Here is a 24954-nt window from a genome sequence, read left to right on the forward strand (position 1 = left end):
AAAACCCTTGCACCCACAAGTCAGGAGTCAATCAAAGAGGATTTAACAAAAACTTCGTGATTGATCAAGGAAGTGGCAACTGCTACAAACCCATTATAATTAAATCAGATTTGGGCAGCCACCTGTGGGAAGTGACAAAAATGGCCTACAAATACAGATGATCGCTTAATAGAGTTGTCTAGAATAATGCCTTTTGAGGATATATGGTTGCATAATACAGGTGATCTTAAAGGCAGGCTTGACAATAAATGTGAAGTATTTCACTTAAGATTTATAAAGGAAATTAGTCAATAGTGCATGACCAAAGTTAATAATATAAGAAAAGTTGATTACAAGAAGAACAACATGAGGAAGTTGCTAACAAGACCAAAGTTAATAACATGAGGAAAGTTAGTAGTTAATAACAAGACATAAGTTAATAACATGAGGAAAGTTAATAATAGGAAAGTTAATAACAAGATCAAAAGTAAATAACATGGGGAAAGTTAATAACATAAGGAAAGGTAATGAGATCAAAGTTAATAACAAGACAAAGTTAATAAGATGACTGAAGTTAATAACATAAGTTATTAACAAGACCAAGTTAATATCAGTTAGGTGCAAATCGAACCAAAGAAAATAGAAAGACTGTGGGACTGTAGTGCTGTTGGGAAATAAGCAGCAGTAAACCAAGTCAATAAAATGGTAGGAATAGTTTATAAAATCTTTTTGTGTGGACAATAAAGTTTTTCAAATTTGCTACAAAACAATCATCAGAACATAATTGACAAAATTGATTATAACATTTTGTTTCAAATCAACGAACAAGGTTCAACAAGAGATAACTCATGGAATTAGAATTGTTTATGAGCAAACAACATAACGTAATGATCTGCCATCAAATGAATATTCATGCCATGATGATGCCAGATTGCCACAAATTGCCAACATTCAATTAACTTCTCTTTGAAGTTGCAAAGTATTTATATACATGATGATCTTTTCCATTGTTTTGTTGTCTTTTTGTGCAGATGGTGAGAGGTATATTAACTATTTAGGCACTGGTGGTGGCATTATCATAAACTTGAAGATTCTGCATTTACATTTTGATACGTCATAAAATGGGGATATGTCATAGCAAGGTTTGTAGAAAAGATTGCACTGGAGAAAACCTTTATTATCTTAAATTGGGTAACCAATATTCAGGCATAAATATTCTTTGATGTCTTTGCCTATGGAAAAGAAAAAGAAAGGAAAATATAATGTCAGATATCTCCATCCTTATAATGGGCTTGACTGGAATTTGTGGATACTTGATTTCATCTTGTTGTGAGGGAGAGGAAGGTCTTCGATAGTATTTAGGCATCTGAGGGGGAGAGGAAGGAATTCAATAGTATTTAGACATCTTTGGAGTGAGAGGAAGGTCTTTTGTGATATTTATACATAAGAAGGGAGTGGAAGGTCTGCTTTAGCTTTTAGATATCGAATGAGGTCAAGGAAGGTCTTCGGTGATATTTAGACATCTAAGGAGGAGAGTGGAAAGTCTTTATTTAGACAAGGGTGAATGTAATACAACTATTGAGAAAATACCAGGACATGCAATTTATCATACCTTTCTAGTTCATTCTTAAAATTTGTTTTCTCCATTTATGTAAATGTTTGTGTATTAATTTCTTCTTTGTTTTTTCAGGGCTATTGTGCTGATTGTCCATGGATTTGCAGAACACTGTCTTTGGTATAATGAGCTAGCAGAAGTCCTGGTTCAAGAAGGCTATTTGGTTGTTGCACATGACCATGGTATTATATACAAGCGTTTCTCTTTCATTCATTGCATTAAATCCTTCCTTACATAAAACATGCAAATGAATAATTTGTTGCTTTGTTTAAAGAATCGTTTATTTTATAAAAATGATGTGTGCCAAGCCAAAGAAAATTATCTCAGTTGTGGTATAGAAGAAGCCACACACAAACCTTTTTCATTTTTTCTTCTTTTTTTTGAGAAGGAGGAATAATCAAGAGATATAAATCAGACTGGCAGATTTCCCATTAAGCAGACAAGGTAGCTGCCTAGGATGGCAAGGTTCGGGGGGGGGGGGCATATTTTAAATTATGAAAATCTGACCATGTTACAAAATTTATTTTTTGAAATTAAAACTACGAAAAGAAGAATAATAATCTAGTGAAATTTTGCCATTATTTAAAGACATAAGCGTCTTTAAAGACTCCAGTTTGAAGGCTTTGTTTTGGGAAGCGGGTGGCAACTCGGACAGTGCCAAGGGGCAGTAAAATCATAAATCCATTGTGAATATGAATGCAGTATCATCTACAGTAATACAAAAAAAAACAAATCCTACTTACATCCTCTTATGTTTTTTTTCTTCAAGTTTGTGAGCACTCAAAATATGAAATCATTTTCATAAATCCCTATGCCTGTAATATATTTGTTTCTGGAGCACAGGTCTCAAACTATGCACAGTATTTCATGGAGTATGTAAATTAAGAGTGCTGGACCATAAGGTATGTTTGCAAACATAACTAGTATAACAATTAAGAATGCTTGATCATAGAGTACATGTACAAGTCCAAATAGGATATAAATTAAGAGACTACTGAACCAGAGGGTACATATACAAGTATAAATAGTATATAAATTGCTGGACCATGAGGTACATTCAGAAATAGTTTTTAGTAAAGTGTTCAATAAATATCATCTCATTGTGGCTCTTGTTTGCTCAGATTTATAGCTAAGATTTTAAGTTGGCTTTTTTTTTCATACTCAGTCATATTGTAAATACTTAAGAGTTTAAACTGTATTCATTTCATCTTAATATTTTTAAGTATAAACAACTAATACAATGCATTTGCTTTGACTTAGGATGAGATAGATTTAGCAACTAAATAACCTTGAGAAAAGCAACTATCTTTGATGTTTGTTTTCTACTCCTCATAATTTCGGTAGCTTCTCATGGGTCGGTGGTTCTTTCCAGGCTTTTCTCGTGTTCTTCCTCCACCATTAATACTGGCCGCCATGTATAGCCTATCATGTGCTGAAAAATGGCATTAAACCCTATAACAACAAAAACTCCTCATAACTTCTTTTTGGATGGCCTTAAAACATAACATTCATCCCTAGGTCTAGTTGGCCCTGAATGAAAAATAAGACTACTTGGTCATCTTGGAAATCTAATTATGGCTGCTGCTTCTGAATGATCACGTCATCATGAGATTTTCAGTAATAGATTTATTATAATGTCATGTTGGTCCTGCATGAAACTGTGTTGATCTGATATGAATATGGCTACCATGACAGCCATCTTGAAAATCATGTTATTTCTAGTGAATGGAACATGAGGTTTTCAGCAGAAGATTTCTATGAAATCTACTTGGTCCTAAATGAGGAGTGTGCTAATCTTTCCTTGAGTACCTAAGCCATGGCAACCAGTTTGAAAAGCTTGCTTTTGCTGAACTTCAAAATGGATGGTCACATTGACATTGGATTTTTACCAATTGACTCCTTATGTCTGATGTCCAAAGACTCCATGATGGCTGTTCTTGAAAATCTTTGTTATTGCTTCTGAATGAATGGTCATATAGACACTGGGTTTCACCAAAAGACGGTCCAATTTGACCTAAATGAATATATGCTGATCTGACATCCAGTATGGCCACCATGACTGTCATCTTTAAAATATTGTTAATGCAAATCCTACTGAACAGAAAGCCAGATTAACACAAGATTTTCACAAAAAGACTATTTACAAAGTCTGTTTACTCATAATTGAAAATGGTGCTGAACTGACATTCATTATGGGTGCCAAACAGCCATCCTGAGAATTTTCTTATTGCTGCTCATAATGGATGGTCTTATAGACACATGATTTTAGGTTTCTTGTTTTTTTTATATATATAAAAAAAGACTTATTACGTTGTGCAGCATGTCCTAAGTGAAAATGGTGCCAATCTTACGACCAGTGTACCCACCATGTTGGTCATCTCGAAAATCTGTTATGGCTACTCATAAAAGTATGGTCATAATGACATAGGATTTTTTTCTCCAAGACTTCTTATGATGAATAGTTGATCCTCAGTGAAAATAGTGCCATTGTTACAGCCAGTGTGACCCCCACAATGGCTATCTGGACAATGCCGATGTTACAGCCAGTGTGACCCCCACAATGGCTATCTGGACAATGTTGTTATCACTATACCTCCTGAATGGATGATCATATCAACATGAGGACACTAAAGTGGCTGTCATTTTGAGGGACTTGTGTTTATCCTCATGATTTAGCAAGGGAATATTGTGATACCATCAATCTGTCTGTAACACTGTTTCCTCTTAAACTGGGTGTGGATATTGACAAAACTTGAGTGGTATGATTTTTGGGTTTCTCCCCGTGGGTCCCTGGGAGGTGTCAAAGGTCAGATATCCAGTAATTGCAATTACATAATGTGCATTCATTCAAAAGAACAAAATATTTATAATGTATTTTTGGGCTAAAACTCCTAGATCATAGGCTGAAGGGGTTTGGGTTGGGGTTATACAACACCCTGGTCATGGGTTGGAGGGGATGGGGAAGGTAAGCAATATAAAAAGTGTAGGCATTTCATGGCTTGCATTTCAGATAGGATTGGAGAGGTACCTTCAAAAAGTTATATGACCATAAAGCGATATAACTTAAATAATTTAATTTTTTTTAGTGGGCCACGGTCAGAGTGAGGGTGATAGAGCACATGTCAACAATTTCTCAGAGTATGTTAGAGATATTTTCCAGCATGCAGATATGGTGAAGAAGACTCACCCAAGACTTCCATTTTTCTTAATCGGACATTCTATGGTAAGTGTTCATGTACATACTAGTTTAAAGACATAATCCATTTGAATCCATTTTTATTAATTATACATATACACTTTTGAAATCTTATTTCTATATCACTATCATGATATAGATGAAATTCCATTCATGGGTACCTGTTTTCATTGTTTTGCAAAAGATATCATTTTCATTTATTTTTGGGGGTTGGGAAAAGTTCTGTTGTTTCCATAAAAGGCTTATTGTTCATTGGGTTTGTAAAATTGTGGTTTGTACCATCCATGAAATCCATGAAAATTGGTACCCATCATAATGAATTTACAGTAATTTATGTGTTTATTAGTGTGACATACACTATGAATGGGTTGCATATATTTTACTTGTGCTTGTGAAGGGTGCTGTTGAAGGCAATTGCATTTATTATGCCTGTCTTTAGTTCTACTTCTTGCACCACTTTTACTCATCTCCACTTCAAAGTTAGATTTTACATGGCCAGTTTGTAGGATGTGTCAGAATCCATGGACGAGTTGTTACAGCTGGTAACATCATAGATTGTAAATTAATAGATTGTAAATTAATAAAGGTCTGTTACACTACTAGACAGACTTGAGTAGAAAATGGCCAGTATACAGGGTATAGTGTAAAATTATATGATAAAAGTTATAAAATACAATGTGAGATGACTTGTAGGAATTACAGTTAGTGACATGAACAAGATAAGCAAAGACTGCTGTTTTATCATAAATAGAATTTCAAAATCTTGTCGTTATTGACAGTACTTATGGTGTGGCCTGTTGTTCATCCTTCAACAATTGCTTATTACCACTTAAGAGTCCACATATCTGACCTGATTTCAATCAAATATGGAATTTTATCATCAATATCTTCAAAAGTTTGATATGCATAATTAAAAAATGATCTTGCATCCGATTGGTTGATCTTTTTACCACTCTGGCGGCCATTTTTCTGATACAGTGTTAGATCATATTTGGGATAATTGCTTATATCAATTGGATCTCAGACATGTTCAATAAAAGTGAGATTCTTGGATATTAATGAGATTATTTTTCATCTGATTGAGTTTATTGCCATCCTGGTGCTTATATGTCTGATCTGATTTTGATCTGATTGGTGACTATTTGCTTGTGTCCTCAAGACAATGGCCAAAATTGAAATAAGTGTGATACCAGCATGTAAATGAAGTAATCTTGCATCTAATTGGCTGAGATTGTAGCCACTCTGGATGTAATATTTCTGATCCAATTTTAATCAAGCTTGAAATACGAACTTGTGTCATCGAAACTTTCATTGGGTTCATTAATGAGCAAAATCCATTATCCATCCATCAGCAATTGCATGTTACCGCTCTAGAGTAAATATCTCTGGCCCGATTTCAGTCAGACTTGGAACATATGCTTTTATCATCAAAACCTTGGACAAGTTTGATAATTTGTAAGATGTATGCATATTAAAGTCTTGCATTGAAATCGGCTGAGCTTCTTACCTTTTCAGATTCCATACTTATGAACTGATTTGATCAAATATGGAATATATGCCTATATTATCAAGATCTCAGATGAGTTCAACATTTAGTTAGATCCACACATACTAATTAGAGGGGGGCCTCCGAGCGACCGAGTGGTCTAAAGCGCTTTCCGTTACGGAACACTACCATCTCGCCCCTGTCTGCATTGGGTTCGAGTCTTGGATTCAGCCAATGTTGGTATGTGAGATAGCTTGCCAGTAGCTTCTCGTGGGTTGGTGGTTCTTTGGGGGGTTTTACTGGGTTCTTCCTCCACCATTAATACTGGCCACCATGTATAGCCTATCGTGTGCTGAAAAATGGCGTTAAAACACAACAACAACAACAGCTAATTAGGCGATCTTTGTCTGATTGGTTAGGTTTGTTACTGCTCTTTATCTGATCCTGATTTGATCAAAACTTGAAATTTATTCTATCAAGTCTTAGACAAGCATGTTAATGAGTGAAAAGCATGCATATTAATGAGGTGTTCTTGCTTCTGATTGGTTAAGTTTGTTATCGTACTGGAATTGACATTTCTGATCTGATTTTAATCAAACTTGAAATATAGGATTGTATCATCAGAATGTTGGATGGGTTCAATAAATAGTCATATTTTTTTACTTTTGGCCTCACCGTTCCAGTGGCCAAGTGGTTAGAGCGTCCGCCTCAGATGCGGGAGGTCGTGGTTTTGATCCCCGTCCAAATCATACCAGAGACTTAAAAAATGGTACTAACAGCTGCCTCGCTTGGCGTTCAGCATTAAGAGGTTAGTGTTAGGACTGGTCAGCCTGGTGTCAGGATAATGTGACTGGGTGGGATATCATGCTACATGTCTGCGGCATGATGCCCCAGTGCTAGACATCACTATAAACTGCCACATTGCTGACATCATAGCGATATGACTGAAAAAATTGTTAAAGCTACGTTAAAAAAATCAAAATCACATCACATCACATATTTTTGGTCTGATTTTGATCAGACTTGGTATATGGGTTTATGTCTTCAAGAACTAGGATAATGAACAAGATCCATGCGTGTTAATTAAGTGATCTTGCATCTGATTGGCTGAGTTTGTTGCCACTCAGGAAGCCATATTTTTTATCTGGGTTTGTTAACACTTTTAGTATAGGCTATTTTGATCCAGATCTGACAGGAGTTTAGTAATGGATGGGATCCATGGTCTTAGTGAGGCCATCTGGCATGTTCTTTTCTAAAGACCATATTTCTAATACAACTTTGATCAAACTTGCTAAATAGGCTTAATTTATCAAGATCATGGATGAGAACTATTATGAGTAAGAGTGTTTTATTATGAGCAATCTCTCTGCATTGTAATGAGGTGATCTTGGATATGATTGGCTTCGTTTCTTATCACATGAAAAGCTATTTCTGACCATAATTGCAGTTAATATATACTGTATTCTTTATTCAGAGCTCATATTAACATGTTTATACATGCATTCATATACAGAATGAAAATACTGCTTAAAAAAGATCCATACACATTTTTTATGTGAAATTTAGAGAAAAACTCAACTGTTATTTCGATTTCCTTTGCTGCATGGTGGGGGTGGAGGGGACTAAGAAAAACTACCACCAAATCTCTATGCAACTTAAGGGAACTGCTGCCATGTCTCATGGAGATTGGCTTTGCACTCTATGCTTTCTCATGGAGTCACTTCTGTTGACTGATGACCTCCGCAGATTGGACAAGGTCTTGATAAAATGGTCATGGTTTACTGTTTATGACCCTAGCAAGCATATTCCAGATAGGCTCAGAGAGAAATACAGTCACTGATTTATCTACATCGTTAACTCTCAGGAGAAATTTGCTGACTCTTTGATACTGAACAAATCTTGATCATATCAACATATCCTAGTTAAAACGAAGATTATGTATGAAAGAAAATGTTCGATTAAATGCAGAAGAATATTAACATAATGTCAATTCCTCACAGACTTTAGTAATACTACATTTTGTTGTTGTTGTTGTAGGGTTTAATGCCATTTTTCACCACATGATAGGCTTTACATGGTGGCCAATATTTATGGTGGAGGAAGAACCCGGAAAAACCCCGGAAAGAACCACCGACCCACGAGAAGCTACTGGCAAGCTTTCTCACATACTCACATTGGCTGAATCTGAGACTCGAACCCATGCAGACACAGGTGAGATGGCAGTGATCCGTAACGGAGAGCGTTTTAGACCACTTAGCCACTCAGGGCCCCACTACATTTTGCACAATCCATTTGTCTTCCATTCCATGTATCAATCATGTTACCTATATAAAGGCCAGTGAGCTTGATACAAGGATAGTTGTTTAAAGTGGACAGTGGTCTTGCTATGAACCAACTACAAAGATGTAATTTGACCATTTGCTATTAAAAATTAGACCAACAGATGAAATTAATCTTTTACTGTTGTCTCTTTCAGCTAATTGTCCTATAGCATAATTTGCATAATACAGAAAAATGAGATGAACCTGACTGTTTCCTCCTGCCCTTTATTTTTATGGCAAGCAGGGAGCTACCCCCTTTACATAAAGTCCTGGCAATATCTCTGCAAAATAGTTCAACAGCACATTTGTCACCTTCCATGTTGTTGGAGCGTGGGTGTTTGTAAACAGTGAAAAGAAGTATTAAATGGAACCTGTGATTACATTTCTTCCCAATAGGTAGAACAGACCAGAAAAGGAAAGTACACTTGTTGAGATTTAATCAGTGAAAATCATAATTGAGTGTTTATTCATTTGACGGTATTTCCAACCAATCTTTATTTTGATTGTCATACTATTTTTTATGTTTATAGCACACACACATACACCATGCGAATAAAAATTAAATCAGTAGTTGGTTATATGGTTAACCTGCTGCAGATTTACTTCATCTTTTTTTTTTATCTTACATGCAGGCTGTTTGAGCATAAAGGTAGGTTTGAACTTTTTTTTTATCTTTCAGGGAGGCTGTTTGAGCATAATGGCAGGTTTGGAGCAGCCAGATTATTTTCAAGGAATGATCTTGATTGGTCCAGCTATAATACCAGATAAAAATGCTGCTTCACCCTTTAAGGTAGAATTTTTGTTCTTCAGAATGAAGCCCCGTATAAAAGAACCACATGGGTGACTGTCTAAAACTGTAACATTGAGGTGGCTCTTTTATTGACACTAATTTTATATGATTTGTACTATATTGGGTCATGAAAAATGTGTCTATAGATGGCTGTCTTATCAAGGTGGTTGCCTCAGAGTTGTCCATCTTAAAGAGGTCACTAATAAAGGTGGTTGTCCTACAGAAAGATGGCTGTCTTAGAGGTGTCATTTTAGGAGGTTTGACTGTATTCATTTGGAACTGAAGTTCAATATTAATTTTTATGTTCTGTCGTAATGGGACACCAGTCTACACTATAATGACACATTTCTTAATTGGTTACATTATTAATTAGGATCATTATGCAGGTGCCCTATGGTAATACCGTTTCCAGCAATCTGTTTGGTTATTTGCCCATCCATTTCAATTTTTCTTAAAACCACCGTAGCTTTACAACCCTTACACACAATTGAATACCATCCAGTAGGTGAATTGCCTAATTTATGTATGTTACAAAATCCGGTGAGTGTTGTCAGATTTAAAATAATAATTTATTTCTTAAAATACAATGTGAAAGAATCAAAAATAACTTTCATTATGGTGACTGAATCTAAAGGCATTCTGAATGATAACTACAATGTACTTTTATGTACAAACAATACAGAAGAATCACTATGTTATAAATTCACAGTAATCCTAATAGAGCTATACATACAAATGTCTTTAAATGAATTAATGGTAATCTGAATAGAGCTAAAAATCCAGATGTCTTTGAATCTTTCACAGTAAATCCATACAGCAGTTTGTTATATTTCCAAATAGTCTTCAAATTTTAGAGTATAATAATTCCAATGAATGATTAAAATTAAATAAATGAATTGATCTTCTCACATGAGCCTGACAAGATCAGTAATACAATTCATATATCCCAGTTCCACAACAATAATTTACTTGAGTGTATAGAAAGTTAACATGCAGTTATAAGTGAGAATGAAATGCAAAGCTTCCAATGAATCATTGATGTATCTCAAAATCACTTTTGCTGTAGACAAGTCAGTTGTTCCAGTTCTAGCCAATCAGGAAATGGGTCAATCTAAACCTTTACCAGAAATAAAGACCTTGTTGGATGACTTGATGTTTATCTGAACTTTAGTACATCTCAACCTTGAAATTTTTGAATGAAATCATATACATTACTCATCTTTAAAGTGCAGACTGTGATCAAAGAATATTAGCATTAAAATGTCATAAATTAAATGACCCTTACCCTTACAAAAACTTGTATTATGAAAATAATATACAGAATATAGATATACATAACATGTTGATTAGCCTTTTCAAGGTTCTGTCATTTCAGCCCTGATTTGGATGAAAACTTCTGTCTTTTCTTAGATAAGAAGTCTCAACAGGAAACCACTGTGTGCATTCTGATCCAGTTTGGTGTGTACATTGTCACGTAGACTGTTATGTACCATGTGTAGGTTTTATCTCATTTAGAAGAGTTATTTCACCTAATTGCCCCATTTTCTGATTTTGGTTCCTAGGCAGAACTTTACCTAGGGTTGTGAAGACTTATAAAACTGGTACTAACAGCTGCCTCGCTAGGCACTCAGCATTAGGAGGTTAGTGTTAGGACTGGTTGGCCTGGTGTCAGGATAATTCACCTGTGTCGGATATCATGCAACATGTCTGCAAAATGATGCCCCAGTGCTGCCAACATTGTAGCAATATGACTAAAAAAAATAGTTAAAGCTACATTAAAAACCCAAATCACACAGCTACACACATACACGCATAGTGTTGTTGGAATTGAGTCAGGCAGCTTTATTATGATAAGAACTTGTACAAGTTTGGATTCCAGTGTTTTATTTTCCTGGGAAATGCTGTCAGCTTCACCAAATGAGGTAAATTAAGACACAGTCTTTAATAATACTTGTTGCTGTGTTAATGAGTGCAGTTATCCTTTTTTTTTATCTAGCGAATTTGTGGTCATCATGTATATAACGCTACCAGATCCATGTTGACGATTACAAAAATCAACATCAATAACAAGTACTTGTTTTCTTATAATCATTCAGTCGGTCAATGTTGATGTCTCTAAAATTAAATATACAGCTTTAAGACCTATTAGTGGGGTTGACAAAAACAAATTCCAGGGCTTTTTTGGATCAAATAATAAGTTAAACCCTGCTTCCAATTTAGACAACTTTCTTAATGTATTCTGCCAGAAAAGTCCACCATTTTTTTCAGAAGTTTCTAAAAATTAAGAAATATGTGCCCCATTGTAAAGTAGCAAGGAACATCCTAAGTTATAGTAAAAGTCATACAGGCCATATACCCATTCAGTATCAATTATTTTAGTAATGGGTATTAATTTTTTTTAAATTTTTTATTTTACATACCTTTAAATGGCAACTATTCACTTTATTTGCATCCTGATGCATCTTTATTCCTTTAGAAGGTAATTATTAACTGTCTCTGAGAAGTAAATATGGCAAAATCACTGTTAAAGTGCATGGACATCTTTGGATGAGATCAATCTAAGGAGTGATCCAGTACATTCTGGATTGAATGCCATGTGCTGTGCTGTCACAATGAAAGCTAGTCATGTTGATAAACAAATTTTTATTACCCTATTTTGTGACAATTTGACGCGACATGTTCTTTTCCTGACCCATCTTAGTACATGGCCACTTTTGTAAAAGTCCATAGTGGTCGAACATTTTTCAGCTGGAAGATTCTTGTTGACAGATAAGGTGCAGAGCATTCAATATTCAGGCTTGATTAGACAAAATTAATGTTAAATTTTAGAACCACAATTTGTATCTAATTTATTTTGTGTAAATGTGCATACATGACCTGTACAGCTTTTACTTAATTTAGAGACTCCTTTATAACAGATTGGAACTAATAACTGTATCTGTAGACTTTTATGGCATTGAGTCCTTTCATACCAACCACTAATACTTTACATATGTTTAGTCTCCGAAAATTAAATGTGACTAATCTCCCCTACCTTCCTCCTTCTCCCCCTTCCATTTGATAAAGGGGAGAGAGGGGAATTTTTTCAATTTAATGGAAAGATAGACTGAAATAAAACAAACTAGGGCTTGGAAAAAATATGAAATTTTAATGTGTTCTGTTGATTCTTCAGCATGATGTTTTAGAAATGAGTTTGAATCCTGGAATCGGGCATCATAGAATATATCCAGTTTAATGCTGTAAAGATTGGTGGTCATAAACAGCCTATACCAAGGGTGACAAATTATTCTGTATCATCATTGTTGTGTTTTTATTGCTATTCCTTACAATAGAGAAACAAATTCCTACTGGCTGCAGTTAATTTATATAAAAATTTTACAAGGTGTATTTGCAGTGCAAGTATACTGTACCGGGTAATGACTTATGTTGGAAGTTATTTAGCATAAATAGAGCACTTAAGTGCCACATTGAAACCCCAGTTGTAATGACTTATTGAAATTGCAATTAAACCCTGGTTGTTGTTATTTTTGTTGTAGGGTTTAATGCCATTTTGCAGCGCGCGATAGGCTATACATGGCGGCCAGTATTAATGGTGGAGGAATAACCCAGGAAAACCCCCGCAAAGAACCATTGACCGATGACAAGCTACTGGCAAGCTTTCTGACGTACCCACATTGGCTGAAGCCGAGACTCGAACCCATGCAGACAGAGGTGAGATGGCAGTGATCTATAACGGAGAGCACTTTAGACCATTCGGCCACTCTAGGACCCTAAACCCTGGTTGTAATGACTCATTGAAATTTTAATTAAACCCTGGTTGTAATGACTTATTGAAATTGCAATTAACCCTGGTTGTAATGACTTATTGAAATTTCAGTTAAAAAGGTGACAGTCTATTTCCATTTCATCACTAATATGATCCTATTTGCACGTTCTTGTAAGGACCATTACCCAAGTTTCCTCTTCTACCACTATCTACATAGGTCATAGCAGATATAAAAAGTTTTAAAGAATTTAATTTTACACTGAACATTTTATGTCTCTATCGCATTTTTTAAACTTTAGGACTTCAATTGTAGTAAATCCATTTGTTTTGACTCTTCTATCTACTGTCGTGCAGCACAAAAGAACAAATAAGAGAAAATGAAATATCTTTGTTCTTAAGAACTTGCTTTGCAGTATATCCAAATTTTCTGAAAGGTTGTCTGGAAATATATTGAAACAGTTGTCAAGACTATGAGAAAAAGACTTCTTATTTTGATAAAAATCACAAATAATGGGGGTGGGGGGCAGGTGGCGAAGTGGTTGAAGACATTTGCCTTTATAGATCACCGACATCTCACCTCTGTACGGGTTCTATACTCAGGTTCAGGAAACACTGTTATGTGAGAAAGCTTGGCACTAGCTCCTGTGGTTTGGTGGTTCTTTCCTGTTTTTTTTCTTTCTCCATCAGATATCCTGGCTGCTATGTATAGTCTATCATGTGCTGAAAATTGGTGTTAAACCCACAACAGAAACAATAACAAGAACAATAAATAACTTGTGCTTTTACAGAAAATATTTGTATAATTTCAGATTTTCATGGGAAAGCTGTTGGCTCGTTTGTTGCCTCAACTTCCTGTCATTAAACTTGACAGTGCAACTATATCCAGGGACAAGGCTGTGGTAATAAGCATGTTTTTGATGAATAGTTCATGTCTGATCAAGCATCAAGAGGAAGATCATTATTATTGTTATTATTATTATTATTATTATTATTATTATTATTATTATTATTATTATTATCTTTGATCTACTCATTATCAGTAAAGGATGTATGTTGTATTAGTCCCCATCAGATGCTATTGAAAACAAATTCAACAATTACAAAAAAAGCCATATTATTAAAAAGGTTTTGACAACATGACTGGAATAATCTACAGCAGCCATTGTCAAGTTAGCTGGAAAAAGAAAATTATTTTAATTGCCCCAATTTTTTGTAAAGATATGAAGGTTTTAATGTTGTCCGTTTTATGTCAATCCCAAATCGGGAGAAATAGAAGATTATTCCAGCCTAAATAGTTTCAATTTTCTAGATGCGCTTAGAAAATTGAATTTTCTTTTTTATATCACTGGCAGTTTTCTGGATAAAACCAAAAAGTGTTTGTTTCACCTGTTTTAACAGATGCGATACTTAGAGATCACTAATTCTGCTATCATTGTAAGGATGCTAAATGATTAAGTAGGTTTTTCTGTTTGGTTATAAATCTCACATCTTGGAAAAATATCTGCCATTCTTGAATTCTAGGGTTATATATCCCCATACCTTTACCCTCCCTCAGACCCTTAAGGAATGTTAAGGTCTATTGAAAATCTTGTTTAAGTTTTTAACATTTTCTGCATAGTGTTTACTAAATATTTGGAAGCATAACTACCATTCATGAACTGTATAATCAATAAGCAATGCATTTTCATATTTACACAGCCTCAAAAACTGGAGTGAAAAGTTTTTGATGCATAGCAAAATTATCTAGTCATTAATTGATAAAATCCCTAAAACGTTTAAATTTAAAATGATTACTGAAAAATAAATTACACTTTGTTGCCAAATGTCTAATGAAATTGTTAATTTTACTTGTCAGTAAATGGTTTTAGCTCACCTTTATGATGTAGTAATATGCTATTGCACTAACCCCATCACCGGTGTTGGCATTGCCATCACACATGTATATCTACACTGAATGCCAACTAGGTCCCAGGCAACTGTTTGAAATGGGCCTCATAATCTCTTAGTACCACATCCATACCAAAAGAATCACTGTGACCTATATTTCACATTTAACTGGCATGGATTAACTTGTTACATTTAGCTCCAAGCTCATTTTTTGTGTTCTGTGTGTACTATTATATATTGAGTCCTGAAACCTTGGAATGCATCTTTATGAGCAGTACTGCATCATTGCAGTAGTAGGTAAATGTTGAGCATATTTTATGCTTCACTGACCTGGATTAAATTTTGAGTTTGTTCATTTCTAAATCTGTAACCTGATTATCATCAGAGGGTCTCTATCATGTCATTTTGTTTGTATTAAATCCAAACAGAGATTAAAAAAACCTAGTCTGCTCACTGTCAATTTCTGATTTCTGGAGAGGTCCATTCTCATTGAAGAGGTGCATTTTCTTTGGACTATGCGTGCCTGTCCTCTGCATCCAATGTTCGTGATGTTTAGTTCTAGTATTTCTCACCCCCCAAAAAATAAAAAGGGTAATCATTAATTATTTAGAACTTATTAATGACATCTTCCCTTACGTCAGACTCACCTACTCAATGAAGAATTCCTTGTTTGGACTGAAACACAAAGGAAACAACAGTGTTAGAAGCTCCCAGGTGACAGTCAAATTAGAAATAATTAATGAATAAAGTGACTGAATATTGTGAATTTTTATATCCTTGATGGTTTTTGTTTTTAAAATCAGTAGTAGGCAGATGCTTTAAGGAATGTAAGCACTGATTACACTTTTTTCTGTGGATTTTAACTGCTCTTTTAACACATTGTTGGCTATATTATGAGTGAATGGGACCTGAGTGACTTACTTGAAGACAAACTGAGGCAGCTGACCCAGGCAAGACTACAGAACCCATGACTTTTGGATTACTTGTCTGAGTCCCCGTGATTCCCCAATTTATGATACCAAATGTATACGATTTAGTCAATGTCAAACTGAGTCCCCATGATTCCCCAATTTATGGTACCAAACATGTATGATTTAATCAATGTCAAAACTGAGTCCCCATGATTTCCCAATTGATGATACCAAAAATATATAATTAATGTCAAATCTGAGTCCCCATGGTTCCCTAATTTATGATACTAAACATATATATTTAATCAATGTCAAAACTCTGAAAAATGTGATTCATCAGTTTCCCATTTATTCTCTTGGAACGGAACGTGAAAACTTTATAACAATAACTAATTTGAAGTTCAAAATTAGACAACAGATGTGAGTTTTCAAATGTAATAGTAATGGGCATGGCAGGGCTTTGCAAAAGGTCACAGCTGGGTTGTGATGCTCCCTGACAGAATGTTATGGATAACGCTTGAGTAATGTTTATTCTGCAGAAACTGAAGGAGCCCAGTGAACGCTCGGCTGTCCAAAGTACATTTGGGATGTCAAGGGCAACCATGTGGAATTCACGTAATAATTTTAGTTTGAAGATACAATACATAGCACTGACATTTGATTCTTGGGGAAAAATTTAATTGGAATGATGTGAATGCTCAATGAGAACTGATGTGTCTTGGCTTTTGTCCCCCGAGAATTAAATTTTGTGGGGAAGCCTACAATGTTCGGTGACATAATTAACAGCAGTCATATTAACAATGCTCCAATAAGAAAGGTATAATTATGTAATAGCATAAAATGCACCGATATTGGCAAGAAACAGCATGCAAATATTGCACAAATGAGTTAATAGCACTAGTGTAAAGCTGAAATGATCACATCACATGTGGCAAATCTCACAGCAAACTGTATCAGCCAGGAATTTATCGGCACAAATGCATGAGAAGAGTCTTGTGGAGTTAATAGAGTTGTGCAGAGTGTCCAATGCCTGCTTTGTTGTTGTTCTAAGGTTTAACGCCATTTTTCAGCACAAGATAGGCTATACATGGCGGCCAGTATAACTGGTGGAGGTAGAACCCTGGAAAACCCAGGGAAGAACCACCGACCCACGAGAAGCTACTGGCTGGCTTTCCCATGTACCCACGCTAGCCGAGCTTTGGACTCAAACCCACGCATAGGTGAGATGGCAGTGATCTGGAACGGTGAGCGCTGTAGACCACTCGGCCACTCGGGCATAATGCCTGCATATGGCACCACAAGGGATGATACAAGGCATGCTGGAACACTGATAACCATAGTACTGTTTGGGAAGTCTAACTCTGAAGACTGCTATGATGAGAACAGCTGCATCCAATACACCATACATGCTCTGCAGGAAGCTGGTATGAAGTATGTGGGTATTATAGTATGTGAGGGATGGAAGTACTGTGAGAAAAGTGAAATGCATGAAGCTGGTTATGTGACAGAACTGAACTTAACAGGCAAAATACACAAGAAATGTCAGAAGTATGAAAGGTAGGGATGTACTTGGTATTTTAATTTTCAGAATAGCTTAAGGTTAAGTACAGCATCTGCATCAGAAAACACCTCCATGTGAAGATTGTGGTACTGATGTAACAAATCTTGTGCACGTACCTCAACCTGATCATAAGATTTACTCCACCGGACAATATCTCCAAACACTGGTTACAAGCATAGTTACATTTACTTGCAAACAATGACATGATATCCGGGGAAAGACCCATGGAGGAATACATCAAGGAGCCAGAGAAAGATCCATGATGTACTGGCAAATAAGAAATTAAGTTCAAACTTAAACGGTACGCAATATATGTAATATATGTTCAGTTAAAACTTAATTGTGCTTTTACATTCTAGCAAAATGGGCAAATTTCATCCTGGCAGTCACTACTCAATGAGCAGTGATCTGTCAATCAGTGATCTATCAGTGATCTGCCTATCAGTGATCTGTCTATAAGTTATCCGTCTATCAGTGATCTCTCTATCAGTGAGCTGTCTATCAGTGATCTGTCTATCAGTGATCTGTCAGTCAGTTATCTATCAGTGATCTGCTTATACTAATAGCTTGGAAAGAGAAATGTGGGAGTTTGAAGGGTTGTTAAGAGTGTCAGCTGCATGTTGAGCTGGAAATGGCGAAAACAAGGTATATAGGGACACTGATTTTGAAAACTCTAGAAATCTGACGCAATGATTACGGTGATAACCAGCTGATATACAGTAAATAGGAAGCTGTATAAGCATATGGGCATAATAGTTGAATGCCCTTTAAGAAGTGACACCATCTGTGGGTGTAAGTGGCATTGTGAATGCATACAATTGGCAATGGAATACATCCGTTGACTGAATCTAAATTATCACATCCAAGAGGAATAAATCTGTACAGTGAATTTAAATTATCAGATCCAAGGGGAATAAATCTGTACAGTGAATCTGAATGATCACAATATACAGTAATACATCGACTATCATCCAACACAAATCTAATGATCACAGGAGAAATACACTGATGCATACTGTATGATAACCACAAATGAATGCACTAATATGTAATAAAACTGCATGTGATACAGTAGATGAATCTGTCCATAAAATCACCTTGATCTACCCATGACCGATGTGCCTGTACAATGACATTATTCGAGGTTATGATATTAGGATTATATGAATTGTGGTCAAACATCACAGCATTTGAATCACATGGACATTGATCCCTAGTTAGATGCAGAAGTTGCAGCACCTATCCCAAATGAGTATGCATTAAATTTAGATTAAAAGGAGATATATTGATTTGTTTTGGTGATACAGCATGCTGACATTTTGCATGCACCACGCTGCATCAACCTTCAGAATGAAACTTGAATAAATGTATCCATCCATACATGCGTGAAAAGTTACCCATTTTGGTTTGTTGAAGATTCAGCAGTTGTGATTAAATTGTGTGGTAATGAATTCGGTTGTTTTGAGAAAAAACTGAATTTATAATCATTGTTTCGTGTACAAGGATGAATAGTCCCTTAATACCAGTTGCCTCCAATCCTTGCTTCACGCACTGAGACGTCAAGTCAAAAAGATTGTTTAAACAATATAGAAACTATACCTGTTGTCACTTGCTCTGTGGTGCCACTGTTTACAAAAAAAGGCATGCATTGATGTGCAACCTAAAATCCTGACTTAAAGGTTTAGATGGCACTTAAGAAACAAAAAGCAATAAATCTGTATTAAAAAGTTCTTGTCTGAAGGTACAGAATAATTTATAAAGCAAAGCACACTTTAAACAAAACCCCAAAAGCAATAAATCTGTATTAAAAAGTTCTTGTCTGAAGGTACAGAATAATGTACAAAACAAAGCACACTTTAAACAAAACCCCAAAAGCGATAAATCTGTATTAAAAAGTTATTGTCTGAAGGTACGGAAATAGTGCACAAAGCAGTGCACTCTTAAAAAACACACCAAAAAGCGATAAATCCATATTAAAAAGTTCTTGTCTGAAGGTATGAAATAGTACACAAAGCAAAGCACACTTAAAAAACACACCAAAAAGCAATAAATCCATATTAAAAAGTTCTTGTTAGAAGGTACGGAAAAATGCACAAAGCAATGCACTCTTAAAAAACGCACCAAAAAGCGATAAATCCATATTAAAAAGTTCTTGTCTGAAGGTATGAAATAGTGCACAAAGCAAAGCACACTTTAAAAACACACTGAAAAGCAAGAAATCCATATTAAAAAGTTCTTGTTAGAAGGTACGGAATAATGCACAAATCAAGGTGGTGAAATTTTTGAAAATGAGAATCATTATAAATATCCATGATATCTTTCGCTGTTCCAAACTAAGAATTGTTGAACAAAAATGCTACATGTGACAGCTGAAATTATTTTGATTGGTTGACATGTGCTGTATCAACATGTAGCTGAAACATCTTAATGCAGACTACGTTTTTGTAGGATGGTAGAGATGGGTCACCTATTGCTGAGTATGAACTATGTTTAAGCAATTGCATAGTTATCAACTATTGGTTTCACACTTATTTAATGTCCTAATTTTAAGCACGGAGTACAATCATTTTTGTGTGTACTTCACCCTTTACGTTTCTTTTTTTTAACACTAGGAATTTTTTATTTCCAACTTATTTAATGCATCATTTTATTTCATCTTCATGGTTTGTGTTTTGTAAAATGCAGGAGAGCCGTGAAATGCTTTTCTGGTAGTGTTGACTAGAATTATTCTCTCTCAAACATTTGCAACATCATTTATGGCATATCATCGTTTATGGCATATCATCGTTTATGGCATATCGTCATTTACAGCACATGATGTCATATATCAAATTTCTGGAACCTGTAAACATATAAGTATTTGTGAAAGGCAACTGCCATGAAATCTGGGACAGAAATTGAGAAGTTTGCTCAGATATCTGGAAGTCTTTGTTTTGAACAATGAGATTTGGGAGAGCGATGGATTGCTCTCCTGGTAGAAGTTTAAGGAGTGCATGAGAGCAATCACGTTCCTCAAAACACATGCCCTGCATCTTATGGAGTCTTTTGCCCATCATACTGCTTGCTGCATTATCTCCCATACTTTTGCCCCCCAATCTTAATCTGGTGAAGGAAGCAGTGTGCATATGTATGTACATGTGTGTGTATGTATTTATTGCATGCATGCATATGTACATATGTACATAGGTACATATGTTTACATATGTACATACATACATACATACATTCACACACACACACACACACACATACAAGCATGCATACATGTATGTACAAGGAATTCCGTTGATATTTCATTTCTTGATGTCACACCATTGCACTTACCCTGAAATATAAATTTATTCAGATTTACTTAACTATGTGCTAATATCAGGGATGCCAAAATTCTAATGGGTCTTGCTGGATGTTTTTTTTTTAATCCAAAGATTGTGGCCACATATTTGTGATATGTACTATGAAAGCATTCAACACATGGTGTTAGAAGTTTTAACAAATAATAAATCATTAAGTACTTTAATTATTAAATTATTAGAAAACATGTCATTTTTTGCGCTTGATTTGCAGTTGCTTCAGTTTTTATTAACATCATTGTAAACTTTATTTATAAGAATGATATTTCTGTTTTTTTAAATGTTAGTATGGAAGTTTTCCCAGCAACAGTGTTTTATTCAACTTGAAATTGACAACAAGTACTTGATGCCTCAAAATCACCTAACATTTAATTGATGGTCAGTTCTGGTCAAGACCAAAGGTAAAATTGTCTTTGATCAGGTTCTTATACAAGTCATGGTGGAAGATAATAAAAGTTAGTTGTTGCTGCTAGTTTTTGTCTTTTAGGAAGGGTCTGGGCAATACAGAATTTATTCTAAAGGTCATATCTGCTAACACTGCCTTACAGTGTAATTAAAAAGCTTATGGTGTGTGGTAATGTCTGTAGTAAAGACCCTGGGAATATCATTTAGTTACAGTGATTGATAAGCCCAGGAGATATGTTTTCATACTACCTTTCTCTTGAGTTTTGTGGCTGCAGAGTGTTGAAAATATTGGGAAAACATATTGACCAAAAAATATGTCACAAAGAAAAAGAAAAAAAAATGTAACAATTTTAAAAATAAAAAGCTAATTCATTTTTCCATAAAAGATTTACAATATTTCAAAAGCTTTTTTAAAAAATATTATTCTTAACACCAAACCAAAAGTTTGTGTATCATTTATAAATTCCACCTTTTCCCATGCATGCATTTTGTAATAACTCATATTCTTATTCAATCTGCCAATTCAGAATTATGAACAAGTTATTTAACAATGTTGCTTATTAATCCGGCCTTTTGCTAATGTTGCCACACAAATAATTATTATGAATATATATGATAATCTCAGGTTAACTTTCCAAGGACAGTCGAATCAGTTAATCATAAGTCTGTGTCATTTTGTTACTTTCTCACCATTGCCAACACAACCTTGCACAGCTGAGTCAAACTTCTTGCTTAAAATTGGTGAGGATGTCTAGCATGATTTATTGAAAACAATGTGAGCAGTACCAGTCTCAGCAGAGTTGAAGTGACTAGCGTACGTATCCTTTGAAGTCTTTTGCCTACTAAAGTTGTGAAATATACACCTTTAGTTGGCAAATACTCTGTGTTGGCCAGTCACGGTAATCTTTCAGATTCACTACACATGTATGTTCATCAAGAAGATGGCTTTGATCAGTTTAAATGCTAGTGGCATTATATAGGTCAAATGGTAATAAATGTAATTTATGGACAGGTCGCTAAGATATGCCTAAATTATGGACTAACACAATCAATTTAGATATTCCATTGCCAGTGTCCACACCAGGTTGACATGTTAATGATTTCTAGACAGGAAGTGGTATGTGAGTCAGTATTTTTCTTATATGGGGATTGTAAATCAGTTAAAGAGGTACAGAGGCTCAAGTGGCAGAGATACCTAATACTTGGGATGACTGGTTTATTGTTTTTGCATATAGCTGGAAGAGAGGAAACTCCCTGGACTGTCTGGTGGTAGAATTCTGGAGGAAAAGTTGGGGCATATAAAGCACCGATGTGATCCATTAATGGAATCCCTGTGCATACACATAGCTTTGACATTTATACTTATCTTCATCACAAACATGGTTGCTGTTCTTAAAATACATGCCTCTCATAGGCATCATTCATCATTTATGTTTATCAGAGATGATCTTTTGCATTTTAACTGTTTTCTTCTTTGTTAAGGTCAAGAAATACGATGACGACCCTCTGGTATATCATGGTGGTATAAAAGCAAGGTAAGTACACCTGGAAATGTGTTCATAAAATATGAATGCCCCATTCTTCCTTTGTTTTGCAACATGAATCTCCTGACCTGAACGAAAAACTGACCAAGATGTAAAAGATGGTCAAAGGTAACACTGAATGTCCACTGCACATTCTTGATTATAGACAGTATATAGGGTACATTTTCATAGCACAGATGTGAAGTGCTTAGCAATTAACCATGGAAAAAATGCTCACTTTCATCAAATTATTTCTAAGAAAGACTTTCTGATAGGAAGGTAATTTTATTAGGATATTTCATAAGTACCTTGTCCATCCCTTCAGCATAAATTTTAAATTCAAACAGTATTTATATAGTCTTTGTTGTTTTGCATTTAAAGCCACTTTTCAGTGCATGGCATGCTAGTATTACTGGTGGAGGAACAATCCAGAAAAGCCCCGGTAAGAACCACTCACCCACAGGAAGCTACTGGCAAGCTTTCTCACATACCCACATTGGCCAAGCCTTAGACTTGAACCCACCGGGATATAACTGAGATGACAGTGATCAGCAAAGGCAAGCACTTAAGATTACATGGACACTGGGGCCCCCATAATTAATGTAGAAAGATAACTCCAGCCAAATGCATGTTCGATCTTTTAATGGTGTTCAGATGTGTTGAATAAAGCTTAGGTGCGAAGGGTGAGAAATTTTTTTTCTTGCAACTGAAGAATCTTTACAAGTTACAGCTTATACAGTGAAACATCTCTGAAGTGCTTCCTCTGTAATCTGGTATCAACTAAAAATTGACCTTTCTGTTTGTAACCCAGTCTCCACTACAGATTGACCACTCTGTCAGTAGATTGATCTCCAGTACCAACTGACCACATATTTTGTTCCAAATAAGGCCATTCTAATAATGGTCAAGCCTCTGTAATATGGCCATCTCCATAGAATGGCCATTACTTTTAGTTGAGCAGGTGAACCATTTAAGGAAGTTACCCAGTGCTTTTAAGTGAAGGATGATAATTTGAAAGATGATTTAACCATTTTAAAACTGATATTTTTACATACATAGGGTCCATGGAATCCAAATTCACTAAATTACAGTATTGGCTGATGTGTTGTTTGTGCTAATCTTTAGTGAATATAGGTCCTCAAGTAAGGATCATTGTGTAGAAAAATAATTGAAAAACAGCAGTGCCACTAATTGTTCATAAAATAATAGCTAAATAGGGTTTTAAAAATTCATCAAATGTGCACAGGTTCAAGATAATTAATTCCTTTTTATCAAATACACCAATGTAATATTTGTGAGTAAATTTTTGTAGCAATGGCTGTATAGTTTGTGTGTGCTTGTAAAAGGCATAACCTGTAATTGACATTGAACTTTCTTGAACTTGAATGCTGTTGGATGTGTGCTTATTTCATTGGATTGCATAAAGTTAAAGTGAGTATTTATAGGTTACTGCATTTGTATGGGAAAATATAAACGAGTTTTGGGATGGAATACTGGATGACCTTGGGAGTGCAGTATATCTTGCCAACAAAACGAGTTCTTATTTTACCATACAAATGCAATAACCTTTTAATTATATGCTCATTTTTTTAATTCTACCTAAGGTTTAATTATATAAACAAAATACACTACAAGAAACAACGTAAATTAATGAATACCGTATTCCAAACTAAATACACAAGTGCAGATTTGTCATTACACAATGACATCATTATTAATGCGCACATAGCTCTGCACAGATAAATTTGAACTTAGTTGTGCGCTCGACATAACTTTCAAAAGAAAATGGTGTGTCTATTTAAAATTGAAATTTGCACTCAAATTGTGAATGAATGCGCATTGCAACAACTTTTCCATTTGATCTGGAATGAATATATTTTGGTATTTTGTTTCGATTCAACAAAAGTTTGTGATTTTGGACTGGATTCATCTGTGCAAATTATACATGAAATACATCGGATTGAAGTGGCACGGGAGAAGCGTGTTTACATCTGTAAATGTGTTTCTGTTTCTGTCATTGAATGTTTGAAATCATAATGTGGGAAAAATATGAAGTCTTTCAATTGCAGTTATCATGAAGACGCTATGGAATTTAATGCTTATTTCATTTTGAGTGCAGTAAGGAGGATGCAGTTGCACTTATCATTGAAATTACAGCAGAATT

At 35.1% G+C, this 24954-nt stretch overlaps 1 protein-coding gene across 3 annotated transcripts in view; it reads left to right on the top strand.

Annotated features, from left to right (window-relative positions):
• Window positions 1–24954, top strand: part of LOC149802199 (monoglyceride lipase-like) — a 55167-nt gene that overhangs the window by 16501 nt on the left and 13712 nt on the right. For all 3 annotated transcript variants that reach the window (XM_089956610.1, XM_089956609.1, XM_089956611.1), the window contains 5 exons: window positions 1670–1776; window positions 4681–4817; window positions 9277–9387; window positions 13963–14052; window positions 22750–22802. In XM_089956610.1, the coding sequence (XP_089812736.1) occupies window positions 1670–1776; window positions 4681–4817; window positions 9277–9387; window positions 13963–14052; window positions 22750–22802 (498 nt within the window). The remainder of the gene's footprint in view (window positions 1–1669; window positions 1777–4680; window positions 4818–9276; window positions 9388–13962; window positions 14053–22749; window positions 22803–24954) is intronic.

This window comes from Sinohyriopsis cumingii, chromosome 4, assembly GCF_028554795.1.
Source record: "Sinohyriopsis cumingii isolate HCF-2022 chromosome 4, ASM2855479v2, whole genome shotgun sequence".
NCBI lineage: Eukaryota > Metazoa > Mollusca > Bivalvia > Unionida > Unionidae > Sinohyriopsis > Sinohyriopsis cumingii.